The 20015-nt window shown below is 38.9% G+C and overlaps 1 protein-coding gene across 1 annotated transcript in view; it reads left to right on the plus strand.

The window, feature by feature from the left end:
• The first annotated feature begins 17700 nt into the window (after positions 1-17700).
• The window catches only part of LOC137982798 (QRFP-like peptide receptor), a 7749-nt gene continuing 5434 nt past the window's right edge, over positions 17701-20015 (plus strand). Inside the window, exon 1 of the mRNA XM_068829950.1 lies at positions 17701-17823. Within this exon, the coding sequence (XP_068686051.1) occupies positions 17818-17823 (6 nt within the window). The 5' untranslated portion in view covers positions 17701-17817. The remainder of the gene's footprint in view (positions 17824-20015) is intronic.

The following is a 20015-nucleotide window of genomic DNA, read 5'->3' on the forward strand; positions in this document are numbered from 1 at the left end:
TCAGGTAGATATTAAACAGGGTGGGTGACAGCATGCATCCTTGCTTCACACCATTATGACATGAAAAGGTTTGGGTTATTTTGTTTCCAATTTAGATTGCTGACTTGTTATTCGAGTACATGGACATCAGTATTTCTAAAAAGTGTCCTTTTATACCTACTGTTCTGAGCTTGTCAAATAATTTATTTCAGGGTACACGGTCAAAGGCTTTGCTAAAGTTGACGAAACAATAAAATAGCAAATTTTCTTGTCTTTGTGATTTCGATTTTACATACTTGTCAATCAATTAGCATTTTCAAAATGAAGATACTATTAACTGTACCATGCATTTTCCTAAAGCCACCTTGTTCATCTTTCAGGATTCCCTTTTCAGTCGCGTAGTCATACAATCTGTTGTTAAGAATGGGTGTGAATAGTTTACTGAGCGATGACAATAGAGTGATGCCTCGGTAATTTTCAGCTTTAGATGGGTCATCTTTTTGTGTACTGGTACAATCAGTCCGAAGCTCCAAAGCAGAGGATTTTTACCGGTGCTTAAGATTCGATTAAATAAAGTTATCAAATGTATCTTTATAAAATCCTTCCCTACTTTTAATACTTCTTTTAATATATTGTCAATTCCTGGAGCTTTGTTCGCTTTCAGTTTACATGTTGCAGTGTCGAAGTCTTCATCCGATATTATACTTTCAACATTTCTGCCACGTAGACCAAGATGGTGTTTAATGTTTGCAACTAGGTTCCTGGTGGCGATTCTGTTATTCAAATGACATCATCATTTAAAACCCTTCTTTATTTATGTTGCCATAAATGTCACCTGTCAGCCTCTTGTTGTTAATGAATGTCACATCCAAATTCTCACATAAGCTTTCCTAATAACAATTGATTTTATCGATTAACGTGTTTCTGTTCTCCTCCCGTGGGACGTGGATCAGGCCCTACAACGCGATCCGAGCATTCGGCCATCTAGCTTTAAGGTTCATAATACAGCTTTCCATGTTTCTTGTGATCTCTTTGTTCCTGAGTGTATAACAATGAGATCATAGTCGTTGCTGCCCTGCATGTGCTTAATATACTGGTCCATTTCTCTTGTTCCTCCTGTAATTGTTTGTTTACGTACCTACTTGGCATGAACTTGCGTTGTTGTATTCCTCTAAAGATCGAATCACCTAATAAGAAAACAGGGCCATTCGAAGCTGATTTTGGTTAGATCCTGCTGCAGTATGTTCTAGGATTTGAGGTTATGTGCTTTTAGGAGTGGAGCTTGCAGTAGTTGCTGGCTGATTGTCATACTGGGGGATGACTGAATGCATGCCTGTAGATGCGGATTCATCAATCGAACGGTTTACTTCGGCCAGCGTTTCGTACCTATTCGATGTAACCGCAGCGTACGTACGTGCCTCTTTTGGATCAGACGTTTCCGTCCCGCGTGGTGGTGCAGGTTCCTGACTATTTAGTCTCGTTGATGTGGCGCTGGTTTCTTGTATGTGCTCCAGGAGGGATTGCTCAGATAAGCAAACTCTGGTTTTAATCTGGTCCAGTTGGTGTAAGATGAGCTTAATGGAGTCCTAAGTCGACGATGCCTTGTTCTTCAAGATTTTGAGTTCGGATGACAGCTTCGAGTTTAGACTTGCAACTGCTTGCCCAGCTTTTGTAACTCTTCACCGATTTCTGATCTGACCTCTTCGATTCTTCTTTCACAAAAAAGTTTTGCTTCCATTCCATTCGAACTGCTTCTTGTTTGACTTAAAATTTAAATAATCACAGAGATTCATTAGCGCCTTGTTTTACGCCATACTCAAGCTCCTGTTGCATTTAAAATGCACCACCATGAAGGCACCACCATGCAAGGCCACAATAGAGGGGAATAGAGGTGTATAAATGGGTACCAGCGAAAATGCTGGGGGTAACCCTGCGATGGACTAGCATCCCATCCAGTGGGGAGTAGAAATACTCCTAGTCGCTTCGTGCTACAGAAACCGGAGGTAAGGGCCGGCCTGTTGGGCCTTCTAGGCTCCTGGCAGACCTTACCTTACCTAAATTGCAATAGATGCCCCTCCCAACCTTAAACCGTAAAAACCTAATTCTTTTTCGTCGTAACCAAAATCTCTTACGCAATCTTAAAACAATTCGCGACATCTATTATAAGAGATCTTCTCCCCAATAAAAACCTATAACCATTCCATCTGAGGAAAAGAATAAACGTCTGATATCCCTTCCTCCATACATATTCAGACTTGGTCGATGGGGACTTGGGGAGAGGTCGCCGTTTCAATGGTGCCAAAAATAGCCTTAACAAAGCCCGACGGCGGAATGTAGTGCCTTTTCTCTTCGACGTTTAGGATAAGGAATGGCTACCTTTAGAAAGGCTCGCGTGAATTGTTCCTCGCAAGTTTTGATGATGGTGACATTTCAGAAGATGGGCTTTTACTGTTGTACGGTGCCAACATTTCAAAAAATCCTGATTATCCCTACCCAAACTAAAAAGATTTTGATCTGAAAGGATTCGACGAAAGTGAGTGCTTGGTGGAACTTCGTTTCCGAAAAAGGGACATACCTGTTCTCGCAGACGTGATGGGACTGCCTGACTCGTACATATGTGAGCAGGGGACTGTATGCGGCGGAATTGAAGGCCTTTGTCTCTTGTTGAAAAGACTAACGTACCTTTGTAGGTACCGTGTCCTCATTCATTGTTTTGGCCGCCTTGTACTAGAAATTTGTATGATCACCAATTATGTAATGGAAACTGTGTTTCATCACCGTCTCACAGCATGGAACCACACCTTGATAAAGCCCCCTCTACTTCAGAGATATGCTGATGCCATACAAAGGAAAGGAAGTCCCCTGCCGAACTGCTTTGGTTTTATAGATGGTACAGTAAGACCCACTTGCCGACCAAAGAAAATCAGGAGATCGAGTACAACGGAAACAAAAGAGTTCACGGTTTGAAATACCAATCAGTTGCATTGCCCCGTGGTATAGCCCAACATGTATGGGCCAGTACGTAATGGAAATTATTCAGTTCTTTTAACTTTAATTTTGGTCATATCAGAATCGTCTATCACACCGTACAGCCAGCCAGAATGACAGACAGGTGAAAAAAATTAAGATTTAAAGTAATATGAATACCATAAATAATTCTCTTAAAGATTACAAAATATCATTTTTAATCAACTCGTGCAATAATTTTCTTCCAGAGAGCCGTAAACATGATGCTGGAATTCTGGCTTAACCTGGCCTTCTGCGAGACCCCGCTTACCCATCAAGAGTTCACCTTGTTGTGCCTTGTTGTGCCATATCGTGCTGCAGGTATCACTCCACAGATGGAAACGTTCAACAAGTGCATGAGCAGTGTCCGCATATCAGTTGAGTGGCTTTTTGGGGATGTTATTAACTATTGTAAATTAAAAAATTGAAGCGCAGCCAGGATGAGAAATACAGTAAAAAACGTTATCTGGCTAAAAATTTTGAAGAGGAATGGAAGCTTTCAGCTGTCGATCTACAGCCTTCCACGGATAAAACATTGAATGTAAGTTAGTGAAATATATACAGAAAAGGCGAGATAAAAGTAATAAAAAGAACAGAGTAAAAGTATGAAAAAAGGTGGCTGTTCTTTAAAAAGAATGCTATTCTGATTAGGAATCGGCTTAGAGTTATTGTCAGCATGCTTGGTAGCAGAGGTGTCCGAGGCCTCTAGAGTTTTTCTAACACGAAAGGAGCCTTTGTCGATAACTCGAGAATGATTGAAATCAATGCGATGACCACGCATGTTTCGCAATGTTTGACCCATTAGCACACGTTTTTACATTCCTAACGTGTTCTTTCTTGCGGGTTTCAAAGCAACGGCCAGTTTCACCTATAGAACACCAATCACAATCGGCACAGGGTATTTTATAAACCACGTTGGGTTGGTGTTCAATCGGTGGTCTGAATTTAGGAGAAAGGAATTCTTGTTGCAAAGTCTTTAGGGGCTTATTTACAACTCGAATATCGTGCCTAAAAAAATATCATTGAGTGCGGTGGGAAAGATGTACACCGTATGTGCAATTTTAAGGAATGCCAGGACTTGTTTGCATGGCAATTTCACCTCAGATTTCTTTGACATTGACCCACCAACCACTTAGGATTATTTTTCTTGACTATTAAATCTGTTTCTACCCAGAAATGAATTTCAATGATTAATAAGTTGTGTATTGCAATTCAATTATTGATGTGAAATACAGTAACATGTAACGCATGTTCTCTATTGCCCTATTCTGCATCTCCACGGTTTGTTCAGCATCAGATTCCTTTTCCAGTATTTCTTCCAAAGCTTTCTTGACATCACCCATGTCAGTCTCAATGCCACTGGCCTTCTCCTCTTCTTTTAACTTTTTCTTTAATTTTTCAATAAGTAGCGTATAACGCTCTCTTGCCGAGCGCTTGGTAACTTTAAATCTTGGAATTTCCAAAGAGTTAAGGTTATTGGCAATTTGTTCCCAAATTTTCCCTGTCTGTAAAATGTAAATATCCTGAATATCCTCAGATGAGCCTTATTGTTTGACTTGACACAAGCCAAATGTAACAACCAAATGGACAACAATTAATGCTGGGACAATTCTCAGATATATTTCATAACAATAACAAGGAACAAAAAAACCGCAAGACTTACTGGGTTACTTTCTTTGTCGACATCCAGTTAGCGAACTGTTCAGAGAAAAGCAAACGAAGAAATGTTAAAATTTCCTTAAACAAGTCGATTGTTTTTGATCAAATATTTCACAAGCTTCCTCTGATAAGAACAATCTTTCAAAACTGCGAAGAGTTTTCGCTCAAAATAAGTTCAAATTGGACTATTTCGATAAAGTTCACTCACGTTTTAGCCGCGACGGCAAAATGGACTTCTTCACGTCACAGACAAGGCCACTATGGCGGGAAACCTTACAGTGACGGCAGCCGGATGTAGTTCTGGCAGTAGTTTCATTTCCTGTTGCCCTCGCAGAATTAAGCTCGCTAATAATTAAAATAGTACGAGCACTCTCATTGGTCAATGGCTGTGTTTAGACGAGAGTATGGAAACACGGCTGTGACATCACACGAATTTGGAATGTTGTCAAACGCGCGTTTTGATTGGATGGTAGGAGATATGAGCTTGTATTAAGAAAATCTGTTTCAATCAAGAAATTTCCTTCACTTGTCTCCTTCATTTTTCGAAATATCTTTGAGAAATATTTTATAAAAGCAATTGGGGACTTTTTTCCCGTGTTTCCATAGTTTCATCTAAACACGAGGGGAGGGGGTGTTGGGAGAATTCCAGACAGTTATGCAAACCCTCGACTGCATCTCGGGTTTGCATAACTGTCTCGAATTCTCCCAACTCCCCCTCGTGTTTAGATGAGGCCATCGAAACACAGAGGAAACACGGAAAACGTCCCCTATTGCTTAAATAAGTTATGCAACGTAGAGTTGAGAAACGTCGCTTTTTTCAAAAGAGCCAAGTTACTATTAAGATCAACACCCCACCACAACATATCTTTCTAACAAGGCTACAAGAGAATATTCATTGTATAAACAGTTTATGTATGCATGATATTATTTCTCATGCCTACAGGCATCATTCTTATCACGAGGAACAAATACTTTAAGAAAATCAGGAAACAGTTCCAAATGGCGACACTAAATATTATAAATATTAATAAGCTCATTGCAACGCGAGAGAAACCTTCAAAACCCAGTGAGCATAAATAGGCTAACCTTAAGTCTTTAAGATTGGATGTCAAATTACCATACTTCTGTCAATTATTCATTATGTCATATCAGGCGAAACCGGAGTTCTCTTTGCAATTGGTTGTTTAGATATATTGGCGGATTCCAGCACTGAAGTTTCTACATACACTATATCTAGAGGATCGATGAGAAAGTCAGATGAAAAGTTTAAAGGCCCTTCGGCGCAGCTTGCGCTAAAACAAAATTAGTATAAGATTTCGAATCAGTTAGGCAACTAGGGTAGGACAACTGCACTACTTAAGGGGGCTTCATATGGTTATTCGCTATTCATTTGGCGCGCGGTAGTATCCACTATCCAAGGGGAATTTTCGCGTTACTCTTAATCGCATCTCTCTCAAGTCTATCGAAATAGACTTCTAAAAGACAGAACTACTCCTTTCAACCATCAATGTTAAATTAACGGGGTTTAACCTGGAATTATAACTGTCTAAAGATAGGTTGTTTACAGTGTTTATTTTGCTTTTTATTTTAATTTTCTTCCATTTGCTTCGGTGAAAATTTCTTAAACTTTGACATTACATGACATTTGTCAAGAGAGATCTTCTGAAGGCCAACAAAATATGGGTTACAAAGGTAGTTTTGTCGCTTTTAGAAAATTTGTGTTTTTTTTTAGCTCCACTTAAAAAGAATCTTGCAAAATCTCTTGATGTATTGGCAGACGGAAGGTGTATACAGTAATTACTGCTGTGCAAAATTTAGAGACATTTCACCAAAGAAAACTGGACATATCTTACGTGAAAGCTTCGCATTTTTTCCATCACACAACATATATCACAGAATTGGAATTTGCCAAGATCGCCATTTGAGAATGCGAGAGATTCTCAACCACTTGCACGCGCGCGCGCATCTCTGCTTGACATCTTATGCTTACCTGAGTGAAGAAATCGATGGAATTTGGTCGCTTGTTCAACCTCGAACTCTTCGCAAAAAGGGACAAAGTTTGGAGGAGTATCTTCTTCATTTGGTCTACAAATATGGGAACGCCCCCCCCCCCACCCCCCCCTTTGACGATTTTTGCTTGTTTTCGTAGCGGTCGCGACTCCAAGAACGGCTGTATGCCTCGATCGACGGTTGATAAAATCAGAAAAGTTGTTCAGAACAGTGGGAAATGATTTTATTATTATTTTTTCTTACGGATAAGTAAATATTTGAAAAAGATGATATGTCTACATAATTTTGACGAAAAAGGAGTTTGCAAAGTTGGGAAGCCATGTTTGTTTACTTTCTGCGTGGCAGAGCCGCGCGTCGGTCGCGCGAGCTTTAAAGTTCGCGCAATCAGCCACTTTCTAGTAACCAGGTTGCGCGCGGTCAGGGAACTATATGGAGCCCCCTTAAAGGACGCAATGGCGTGATACCAAAAGACTCACACCATTGAATATTTTTTTTCTATTTCTTTCGTAAATCTCAGGAAGTAGAAAGTCCTTTGCGCAGGGTTTCAACGCCGTAAACTCATCCAGGACAAAGATATTTCGAGAACTAGAAAAAAATAATAAAGAACGTTGATAAAACAAATCCAAGTTACAAGAAACAAGAAATGCAACCCTCGAGCGGCTTCCTCAGCAAGCAATGACCTATCACCAATCAAACTCAGGCAAGTGCCCCTTTTTCAAACTAGACCAGGACATATTCTTCTTGCAAACTTTAGACCAGTGTCTTACAGATACTTCTTGCATACTTTAGGGAAGTGTCTTACATGTTCTTTTTGCATACTTTAGGACAGTGCCTTACATATTCCCTTCGAAAACTCCATGCCATTGAATTACACATTCTTCTTGCATACTTTAGGCCATTGCCTTACATATTCCTCTTGCATACTCTAGACCAGTTACTCAGGTAATTGGAAAGTGTAAATTCTATTCTGCTGGTCAGCAAAATAGGCCCCTTTTAGCCATCCAAATAGACACAAAGTCTATGCGCAAAGCTAATATATTTCCATGAAAACTTTCAGAACCTAATAAAGGATAAACAATTTAACCGTAAATGAGAGATTCCCCCGATTAGCAATTTATAGTCAACAATGAAACTTGAAATTTTTCTAGACATCACGGCCCAAAATTCCTAACGATCAAAGTTAGATAATATATGAGTTTAGCGATGCCTTAAAGCGGAGATCCCTGGTTATCTATTCTTACTGGCTGTAGGGTTAGTGAAAATAAAATGTTTTGGAATTGTCCGCGTTTTGGCGTTTCCGGTTACTGCTTAATTAAATAATTTTCTTCGCTTTCTTCTATAGAAAAATTCATTGCCTAACTAGTGAATTTTATAGAGAAATTTAGTGCCTGACGATTGAATTCCACGTTAAGTTTCACGCAAAAAACCGATATCGCACGAATCAACAGTTAGAACTGTCCATGGGCTGTTTGGCAAAGCAGGCCTTGACGGCAAGCCCCCTCAATTTTGAGCGGCCACACTGGCTTGAACACGGGCTACGCCCGTGCTTAAGCGAAAACTCAAGCGGCTACCTTTTAGCGAATTCGCTCAGATATCAAGGGCCAAACGCTTAAAATTCAGTCAAAAATCGGCTGATGACACTCGATTTACTCAGCCTGGCTCACAGAATGCCATTCTGGAGACAAACGCGCAGATAATAATAAATTATTATCCAGGGCCAATTGGCTGAAATTCAGTCAAAAATCGGCTGATGACACTCGATTTACACAGCTTGGCTCACAGAATGCCATTCTGGAGAGAAACGCATAGATAATAATAAATTTTTAACTGGATTTGTCAAAAGATGCCTGCGGAAATTGTGAAAACAAGCCAATTCTGCTGCTCTCACAAAGTAAAAAGAGGCTACCCTCCCCACCCCTGTGCTTTGGTCAGACAACTGCCAATCACCACCCCACGCCACACTGTGGGCGCACTCTAATTCGTGATCAAAAGCAAACTAGCATTCAGGCCTACACTACTCCAGGAAGAATTGCCAAAGCATCCTACACTGTTAAGTCTCACTTAACAAGGCCACAAACTCTAACTGCAGTTAAAGTCTCAAAGCAGTCCAGTCCAGTCCTGTGCTTTTGACACACAACTCAGAGTTATAACTGTCCCTGGGTTGTTTGGCAAACCAGTCCTTGACAGCAAGCCCCCTCAATTTTGAGGGGCCACACTGGCTTGAACACGGGCTACGCCCGTGATCAAGCGAAAACACCAGCGGCTACCTTTTAGCGAATTCGCTCAGTTATATATAAAAAGTAGCCGCTGGAATTTTCATTTGAGCACGGGCGTAGCCCGTGTTCAAGCCAGTGTGGCCCCTCAAAATTGAGGGGGCTTGCCGTCATATAACCCTAAGAAATAATGAAACACATTTGGTCTATAGGCTGAAATAAGCTCACCAAACGTAGCCAAAGTTTCATTACTACGTATTTCAATCGGTAAGGAATAGCAGATCTTAGCACCATTATAATTGAAACTCCTCTTTAAAAATTCAGTCTTAGGCAATGGAAGGGCCAACTTATTATTAGTATTACGCTCCTTAAATGATAGTTGTTGGCTGAGAACGAGTCCCTAAAAATATTCGAATGCTTCACAGGTGCCAATTCATGGAGAACCTTTACCTTTGACATTTGTCTAGCCTTAATATGAAGACTACGTTCCCTTAGTGAGCTCCAGCTAAGATGACGTAGGGCTAATTCAGAATGTCTACCCTCGTTTTTGTAACACATAATTACATTAATCTGTTATGGAGTTTCTACCGCCTTTCAGCTAGTACACTTCTTAATGAATCCCAAACCTTACAACAATATTAATCAAAATGAGGCATAATTAGTGTATTATAAACTAAAGCAATTACATCTCGGAGACGGCATCCAAGTCTATGATTTCTTGAGCTACGTCTTCTATATATCCCATTGTTGATTCATCTTTGTCACCTTGTTTGCTACTAAGAATGTCTTCAACGTTAACATCGCTTACTGGATCACTATTTTCGCTTTGTTTGTGTTTATCAGCAGGTAGAAAAGCTTGCAGTTTCTGTTCACTTGTTTTTGATCCGTTCTTTAAACTTGCAATGTTTTTGTTGATGGCTATTGGGAAACTGTTACTCAATTGGTCTTCAGCGAAGTACATCTCTTGCTATTGGACAACTTAGATTGGAGCAATTCTAGATGGCCCACGCAAAATTCCAGCAATTCATCAACAGTCCTATCCCATGAAAATAGACCGCGATTTCTATCGAATCCTAGGGACGTGCGATGTGAAAATTCGACCCAAGCTGTGAAGCCATCAAAATTGCGCAGCCCTCCAAAGTCTGACAGTTCGCCGCCATTGCTACTGTCCTTTTCAAGTCCTCGATTTTCAATCTCTGTACTTTGAAGAGTGAAACAAAGAACGGAGAACCAGAAGTTACGAACCAGGAACGGGGAACCGGGAACTGGGGTTTCCTCAGCGGTTTCACCAGAAAAAAAAAATCAAAATGACAGGCGGAGACCTGGGAACGAGTCCAGATCGAATTACTCAGAACAAGATTTTGTTAGAAGAACAAAGTATAGTTTTCAACTCCGTTTTTAGACTTTGGATTTTTTTTGTTTTTTGTTTTTTTTGTTCTTTCCTGGTCGTGCTCTGGCTGCGCATGCGCAAGATTTCTCTGTCTCGTAGAAGACAGCTTAAGGGGGATTCGAACTCGGTATCTTTTTCTTCATGACCACAAAAACCACGGAAGATTACTTGACAGATTGAATGGGAAATATGTATGAAAGAATTGTGTTCGTGAACGGAAACGAGTTTTTGTGTTTTTGTTGCACCCAATGCAATATCCGGTTATCGTATGACTCTGTAACAGATATCATATTTTTTTTAATTCTCCCAGTATTGTTCACAAAAAGTATTAAACACTTTTAAATATCATCGTAGACTTGCAAAGCATCTGTTTTCTGGATTTGATTGGAATCAATGCCGTAAACAGACATCCATGATCACACTAAACCCTATCATTGGGTCACGGAATTTGGACTGTGGACCTCGGACTACGCAATTGAAACTCGATATTACCAAGATATTGTAACAAAAAAAAAAGCACTGAAATACTGTGAACTTAAAAGGAAGTCCGCTAAAAATCCCTGGAACAAAGTGAAGGCTACTGGTAACCCATCGATGCGAGAAATTTTGCCTTTAGCTATGACGTCAACGACCGTCCGTAGGCCCATAAAATCCATGACAGCGATGAAAAATGATTGCGCATGTCACGAGCTCGCGCGCGAGAATGACAACGTGAATCTATAGTAACAGATGCGTAAAATGGTGGCATTTTTTCGAGAAAATTGAAAAGCGCCGAGGTTTTAGGTTATCCACCTAGGATAAGATCCATGTTGCAAGGATAAGCTTGGAACGTACTCTGAAGACTGCCCAGAAACAGTTACAAGAAATATATCTTGAACACCACAGTTTTATTTCTGAACACCTGTAGAAAACTGACTGCGAAGTTGGGCTTCTTCCTGCTAAAATGCTGCTCGCGCGGGTTGTGTTGTTTATGTGCGTATGGTTCAAGGGAAGTTCCGGTGGGTTTCATTAAAAAAAATAATAATAAAATTAAATGAAATAAACAGAGCAGGCGAAGAACGCAAAGGGAAACTGAGAACGTTGAGTAGTGCAATAGCCAGGTACGTTAATGATCATTCTCGTCACCAGAGCCTCGGATCGACCCAAGGCTCTGGGAAACTCTGTGTAAGAGAACATGCGCCATAGGGTTCTTACAGCCAAAAATTGGTTATTTGAACCTTACAGCGCCTGCTCACTCCTCGTGCTAACATGAATGCACCAATTAGAGACGCTTTTGATTGTTCTTCACGAAAACAAATGAGAAGACACATTGTTTCAGGGTTTCCCAGAGCTCTACTCTCCCTCGGTCAAGAGAAGAGCTCTGGGGTCGAGATTGCGTTGATGGTAGGACGGATGATTGGGCATGCACCTACACTGGACCAGAATTTACTGGGAATCAAATAAATTCTGTGCATGACCACTGACTGTGCATTCAAAGGAGCTTCATCATCAAAAAATACCGGAGAGATTCAGTTTTTAGGTTTTAATTAGTTATTAGGTGGAATACCTGTAAACTAGCTCCCAAGGTAAGTGTATATCCACGTTAAATAAAGTATTTATTTACTTATTTATTTATTTATTGTTATCGAATCGGACAAACTGTGGGTGACTACCGTCGTAGTGTCAGATGGTGCACCAGCTGCAAGAAATCCTCGGATGAGGTGTTCAAAAATGAATAGGAATACAGTCCTCAAAAAAAGGTATTGACTGAATGGGCTACATGTTCATTTTTTTTTCTTTTTTTTTTTTTTTAAATGTAAAATTTAAATTTCAAGGACGTTAGGCCGTTTACAATGCATACACATATTTACTCAAATGCCAAAGAACAGGGAAATCCCACTGAATGCGTTAGAAAATTAATGAACTGTCACAGGAAATTATTTTTCCTCATCAAATAACTTTCACTGAACCACAATCTTGTGATGTCAGGTTTTTACGTCAGAGACAGACTGAAACCTCTTACTTGTCTGTGGTCAATAAAATCTCTACAGAATCGTGTGGAAATAGACGGGTATTATAATAAAAATTATATAACTGCATTAAACTCCAGTATTGCCAACAGATCCTTTTGTAATTAATTTTTGCCAACTGTCCAAATTTAAAAAAATATTGCATAGTTTTTTGCTGAAACGTTTACTTCAGCTTTGAACAAAGCGTCCCATTTGAGAAAAATCTGAATACTTTGCATTAACCAATCAAATGTCAAGATAAATAAAAAAAACTGAGTGTTGGCCTATCAGGTTGCAGCTATTAGGCGACGTTTTTGAGCCACGGACGGACAACGGAAGTGAACATTTCGCTCGTCAGAACAGTGGCTTCTAGCAGACTTTTAAACTAATCCTCTCTAACAGTAACAACAAAGCGTTTTTTTGGAAGCTATATAACTAATAGGTAACAGGAATTCGTGCTTGTCCAATTTGGAATTAATTTTGATTCAAAAAATTCCTCGGACTGCCAAATTGGACTCGGAATTTTTCTTATCCAATTATTTCTAAATTGGACAGCATGTAGTCCTATTACACATACTACTACTAATACTACTACTGATAATGATAATGATAATGATAATGATAATGATAATGATAATGATAATGATAATGATAATGATAATGATAATGATAATGATAATAATAATAATAACGATTTATCGGCAGTATTTCTACATGATAGCTTTACATCCGTCATATTAACTAAGGAACTAACTTCTCAAAATCTAACTAATCACAAACGTAATACACGAGTTGAAAACTATTGAAATTTTTAAAGATCTAGAAATGCTAGAATACTATGAATAAACATAACTAAGGAACTTTTTCAAGACAACTTATGAGGTTCAACATAAGAGGTTCAACTTAAGCGCGTGCTGGCCCTGCTCTTTAAAAATTTAAAACAATGATTTTTAAAGGTATTAAAGTCTGTACACCGCCTTACACAGTTTGCGGGTAGGGGATTCCGTCAATTAAGGGAATTTCTATTACAGGCGCATTGCTAGAGCGCAGTGTACGATGCGGATTGTGCCTAGGCAATTGCAAGTATTCGGGCCAAGCTTCACTATAAAGAGCTCGGTTTCCAAACTTAAGAATGCTGAGTTGAGTATTTTCCAGCGTAGGTAGCCAGCCAAGCTTGAGGACGTCTCTTTCCGATCAGAAACGATTTAAGACAAAACTGGCAGCAGCATTCTGAACACGTTGTACTCTGAGTGGATAACTGACGCAGTCATTAAAATTGAGTTGGGATAAGACGAGGCTTTGAACAAGAGACTTCTTAGTCTCATGCTGTGTCATGTTCTTGATTTTTCTTAGAGTGGCTAGCACTTTGTAGCATGATGACGTGAGTTCATTTACATATTCTGTCCAGTTAAGGTCCTCCCTAAGACAAGTTCCTAACAACTTAAATTTCTCTACCCTATCGACTGTCTTATCTTTCAGGGTGAGAAGTGGAGTGTATCCGTCAAATTTATGCATTTTTGACATATTCTTGTTGGTCATAACCATCTGCTTGGTCTTGGTTTCATTCAGTAGCAGGTTACAATCAGCTGCCCACGACTCGATGCTGCTGAGGGTCTTTTTCATCTTGTCTACACAGACATTGAAGTCTTTGGGAATGGCATAATGCAGCACCGTTGTGTCGTTAGCGTACTGAAAGCAAGAGGAACCATCTTGTAAACAATCTTGCATGTCAATGATGAAATGGTATATGACATGAATCATATATGAACTGCGGATATAAAATCAAGTGAAGCTATGATCTTCGCAGTTATGAGAGCAATTTTTGCAATTGCGTAGGCAAGCCTGAAAAATTCAGGACTTCAACGGCTTTGAATAACTGCGAAGATCATCGCTTCACTTAATCTTGCATGTCGTTCGCATAAAGGTTGATGAGAACGGGCACAAGTATTGAGCCCTGTGGAGCTCCAAATGAGACGTCTGCGAGATTAGATTGTTTGACATTGACTTGTACAAACTGTCGACGATTAGGCAAGTAGCTCAAGGACCACAGAAGAGCTGGCTTGGGCAATCCAATTGCGTGTAACTTACGTATAACAATAGAGTAGTCGACCGTGTCGAATGCATTGGAAAAGTCCGCGAAGGCGATAAGCGTTATCTGACCATTCTTCATTGCTCGAATTATGTCGTCCCTAACCTTTTCTGATGGTGGAGCCAATATTAATACAATTTAACCTTTGGATTAAGATTCAAGTGAGTGGTCAAGTATGACAATGCAGGTAAAGCACTTGTGATTCAGAGAACTTTTTCTAGGCAGTACGTACTTTCTCTTTACTTAATACTCCCGGTAGTCAATGGCTTCAATCTAAATATCTGATAATTATTACACCTACCTACCAGCTCATTGAATAAATAGCTACCAGCTCATTGTATAAATTTATGTTTGCATAAAGGTCTATAGCACTTGGAGCTTATAGAAGGCATCGTCCAGAGATTACTGAGGTAAACAACTTTCAAGGAGAGTTGCCAGGCAGCATTGTGGCAGTTAATTAGCTGGCAATTCCATTTTACATGAAAATGGATCCATGCCTCTGTAACAGTTGCAAACGTCTCTTTAAGTGTCTTTCAATTGAATATTTTGGAAGATTCGTGAAAATGGTCACTGGTCAAGTAGTCTTTCATTCAACTCATTATGTACCATTCACTATGGTAATCATTTGATCAAGGAATGCCCTAGTTTCAAAGATGTTTTCATGTATATAAAAGTAACATGGTGAAATGTGTTTAAGTTAGTTATTACATATGTTTTACAAACCAATGTATATGTAGTTTAATCCTTGGATGTTTCTAGGTCATTTTGTATTGATGCAGGCATTTAAATTTCCATGGACATACACATCACATGGTAAAATTATAAGATTATTAGCATTTTTGATCCAGGCATGTACATGTACATGGAAATTTCCATGGATTTACCAGTGGCATGGTAAAATCACAGGTAACCCAGGCTCACTGTGTGCGTCACGTAGGTATTAAAATATAGAGAACATATGAGGCGAAGTTTAGGTCTGAAAATTTGCTAGAAAATGGTAATAAAAATCGATAAAACTTATCATGTGGTGAGCTGTTGTTGTCTTTAATACGTACACGAAGTTTCGGGGAAAATGGTCCCCGTTCACCTTCCTTCATAATATAGTGACAAGGTAGGAGACGGAAGCCAGCGTCGGGACTCCGATCGACCCAAAACAAGCACGATTTTTTCCGCGAAAATCAAATCCAGTCGCTAAATAAACACGCCAGGTTCGTGGAATAGGAATTTCTCTAAACCATGAATCCACTGAAGCATCTCCAGGTAGCAACGCGGAGCCACCAGACTCCGTAAAACTTGTAACTTAACCTGCTAAAATGGCGGCCAGAAAGCGTGGTACTCACGAAGTGCCCAATTCAAAATGGCACTGAACTCTGGACGCCTGGTGACGAGTATAATAGGTCTCCCTCGAGGGAGGGGAGTCCCAAATTGCTCAGTGAGTTTTGTTTGGGATTCCCCTCCCTCCAAAACTTATTATACTCGTCACCAGGCCTCCAGAGTTCAGTGCCATTTTGAATTGGGCACTTCGTGAGTACCACGCTTTCTGGCCGCCATTTTAGCAGGTTAAGTTACAAGTTTTACGGAGTCTGGTGGCTCCGCGTTGCTATCGGGAGATGCCTCAGTGGATTCATGGTTTAGAGAAATTCCTATTCCACGAACCTGGCGTGTTTATTTAGCGACTGGATTTGATTTTCGCGGAAAAAATTGTGCTTGTTTTGGGTCGATCGGAGTCGCGACACTGGCTTCCGTCTCCTACCTTGTCACTATATTATGAAGGAAGGTGAACGGGGACCATTTTCCCCGAAACTTCGTGTACGTATTAAAGACAACAACAGCTCACCACATGGTACGTTTTATCGATTTTTATTACCATTTTCTAGCAAATTTTCAGACCTAAACTGCGCCTCATATGTTCTCTATATTTTAATACCTACGTGACGCACACAGTGAGCCTGGGTTACCTGTGGTAAAATTACAAGACTGTAAGTGTTTTCATCTAGCCTTGTACATGTTTACATGGAAATTTCCGAGGATTTGCAAGTTGCATAGTAAAATTATAAGATAACAAGTAGCTTATTATTTAGTTCTGTAAATCTGAATTTACATGGATTTACCAGTGGCATCATAAAATACAAGATTACAATTTAAGTTTTTGGTCCGGGCTGGTACATCGAAATTTCCATGAACTTGGCGGATTTTGTACCATATGATCGTTAGTTGCAAAAGACCTTTTCTTTTGAACAGATATATCTCGCCAAATTTCCTCGAAAATTTGATGATAGAACAAGGGAGCACATGTACTTTTTTTAACATGTCAGTCATATTTTCATAATCATAATTCATAATGGCTGTAATGTATGTCTCATCGCAATAAAGATTGTTATTTTCATGGATATGGTTGTGTAATTATGCAATTTATTGTGAGTTCTCGTGCAAATTGTATTAGTAAAAGTAATTTGTTGAAAGCGGATTGACCAAAAGTGTAAATGATTGTAGATTCGCGACAAGTAATTTTATTTCGACCACAATGAAAATACAATTACAGTCAATGAATGTCAAAGAACGATATTGTTTATCTTTTGATGATTTTGAATGTTAATAGATATGCAAATGTTATTCTTGAACGTTCCTCACACGCTAATGAACGTCATATTGGTGTTAATGAGAGTATATTGACCATAATGAAACAAATTTGGACACAAATAAATGGATATTTTCTGGAAATGAACAGCAAAAGGTGTATTATATTTCGACGTTATCAGATGGCACTGTCTTTTCTACCTTAAGCAGCATATTTGGCAATGAAAAGAGTATTAATTAGTGTTTTCCTAGACTACAGAGATTATGTAAAGTACCTAGTAGTATTACTTGATTACAATCTTTCTTTGAAGAAACATATATAATCTGTTACTTAGCTGGAAATTAGCCAGACTGTAGGTATAATTGCAAAATTATTACTCCTCGGGCGATCGTAATCTTTTAACTATTTACCAATCCTTAATTTTTCCCTACATTACCTACGGATTATTTGTCTCACATAAACCAAAACAGAATATTATTACAAAAACGTGCGCTGCATTCATTTGTTTTGCGAAGAAAACGGCCACACTATCCCTTTGCTTATTAAAATGGAAACAATAAATCAATAAATAGAATAAAATAAGATTATTATTGTTGTTTTAAATGTATTTACGTTCAGTTGTCTTTGTCTTGGTACAATATATTTGTGCTATGAAGAATTACTCGACTATATAAATATAAATGCTTATTACTATAATGGGATTCTCAGTATTAAGTCGAGTGTTTTTCATGAGTGACGTAGGCACGCTGTTTTGCAAGCTGTGCATATTGAGGAAGTAACTACAAAATTCAGTTGCCGTATTCGGTTCAGCGGTGTCTGGTACAAACAAGGTTTTATACCGTTCTTGTCGCTTTGAATTCATCTTTAGGTTCTTCGATTCAATCAAGAGATTATCACGTGTCGAAATGGAGGTAAGTAATAGTAATTTTGACATTTTAAGAAGAGCCATGGCTTTGCCGGAATGAAAAATTCGGGATTGTCCTAAACTGAATAACAATATGTATAAACGAGATTTGTAGATAAGTCCTCGAAAAAGGTACATAAATCTCGGTTTCCACTCTTTGACAGAAACTGAACAGGTAGAGGTCATTTTTTATATCGACTCAGTTAAAGGATGTAATTCATAAGAGCGTTGGTTTATTTTAATTTTAAAAAAAGTTCTTCGAGGGTTGTTTATTTCCTTAAAGAACTCTCAGGAAAAATAAAAGCTGTAAAGATGCCTTTAGCTTTGTTTTTTTTACGTCACAGATGAATGGCAAAAAGAATTCATGAGTTTCCGATCTGTTAACGTAAAGCTAGGGTTCCTGCACTCCCCTGATTTCTATTTGCAGTAAGCCTTGCCTCATTTTAAGAATAGAGATATATTGCATAGTCGGATTAATCTATTTGCTAATAATATAATTATTTTTTGTCGTCAATATCTTCGCCTTAAGATTAGGATAAAAATTTCCTCAAACAGATTTCTCGAAACATTCTTTCACTGGTTAAGAAACTTGTCTCATTAAGAGCCGAAGGCAAGTACGGATCACGTTTTGTGATCAGTTATGGTTGTACTTTTAGCCTTAAAATCTATTGTAGAAAGAAACTGGCCACCACATGTAAGGTGGCTCGACCCAGTTTAGCCACTTCTGAGAGACCTTTTTATTAGAAAGGTTATAACTAATATATAGATTTAGCTATGCCTAAAAACGGAGCTCCTTGAGTATTTATTCTTACTGCCTGTAAGGTTAGTGAAAATAAAAGGTTTCGAATTGTCCGCGTTTTGATGTTTCTGGTTGCTGCTTAATTAAATCATTCTCTTTGCTTTCTTCTATAAAAAAAAAATAAAAAATAAAAAATTCATTGCCTAAACTAGTGAATTCCACGGTAAGTTTCACGCTTAAAACCGATATCGCATGAATCACGATGAGTGTGATATCGGGTTTTGGAATGAAGTTTACTGTGGAATTTACAAGTTTGGCCCTGAATTCACCGCACGAGTTTTAAAAGAAAATAAGCACACCCGCAGGGAGCGAATGGCAAAGGAAAAAAGCCATTTCAGAGTCAACTGCCATTATCCAGCGAATAGGAATCACGCTAAAATTGGAAACCATAGAAAACTTCGTCAGTTCAAGGTAAAAAACAAAGAGTTTTACTGGTGTCCTTCATTCCACCTTATCTCTGAAAACGAGATCCTTCACATTTTGATGTATTTCATTGAAACACGCCAGGTTGGTTTTAACAAAAATCGGCAAAATACGGCAATGACAACAAGAAAGGACGAACTTCAAACAAGATCCGTTCCAACACTAAATTACCTTTAGGTGTGTTGAAAAAACTTCTGATTTAAACACAAGCGAGTGAGATTTCCTACTTATTTTACAAGAACTCGTTGCGATTACGTGTTTATAACATAAGGGCAAGGATTCCTTTTCACTGTCGAGGCACATCGAAAACCAGTTGGGCAAACAGATTAAAAAGCACTTGTTCCATCGCATTTTAGAGCAAAACAAACAAACAAATTGACTTTCTCTTTATGTCCAAAAGTGCACAGATAATTGTTATTTAATTACAGTCGACAATAAAAATTCGAGTTTTATCCCTTAACAAAAGAAAAACCGATTAAAAATACGATTCTACTTTAAATAACGCATCCGTAAAAATAAGGAGAAAATAAGGACATTGTCTTGTTGAGTAACTTCTTCCACCAAACATGAACTATTACTGGTATTCTGTTTTGCAGTTGTCGTTCTCTTTGGCTTTCCTTTCGTTTCTGTGCTATTTATTGGTCCTCCAGGCATCATGTAACCGTATCAGAGCTTCCAAAGATATGAAAAACCAGCTCTAAAGAAATTAAAAAATAAGCACACAGTTTTAAGTTTATATCCCTCCTATGCCTGTCGCGAATAACTGCGTAGCCACCAGTGTGGACCCCAGATATCATGATATACGTCAAACTGGATTGAAACCAGCGAAAAATGCAGAAAGAAAGCATTTTTAAAAAAACGTTTTCCACCTGATAACCAAAAGCGTTGGCCGTGTAGCCTTGGCCAGCCATAGAAAGCCCGCGAAAAGTAAAGTCTCATTTAACCTGGGTTGAGCCTACAATCAAATCGAATACCAA

This window comes from Montipora foliosa, chromosome 13 (assembly GCF_036669935.1).
Source record: "Montipora foliosa isolate CH-2021 chromosome 13, ASM3666993v2, whole genome shotgun sequence".
NCBI lineage: Eukaryota > Metazoa > Cnidaria > Anthozoa > Scleractinia > Acroporidae > Montipora > Montipora foliosa.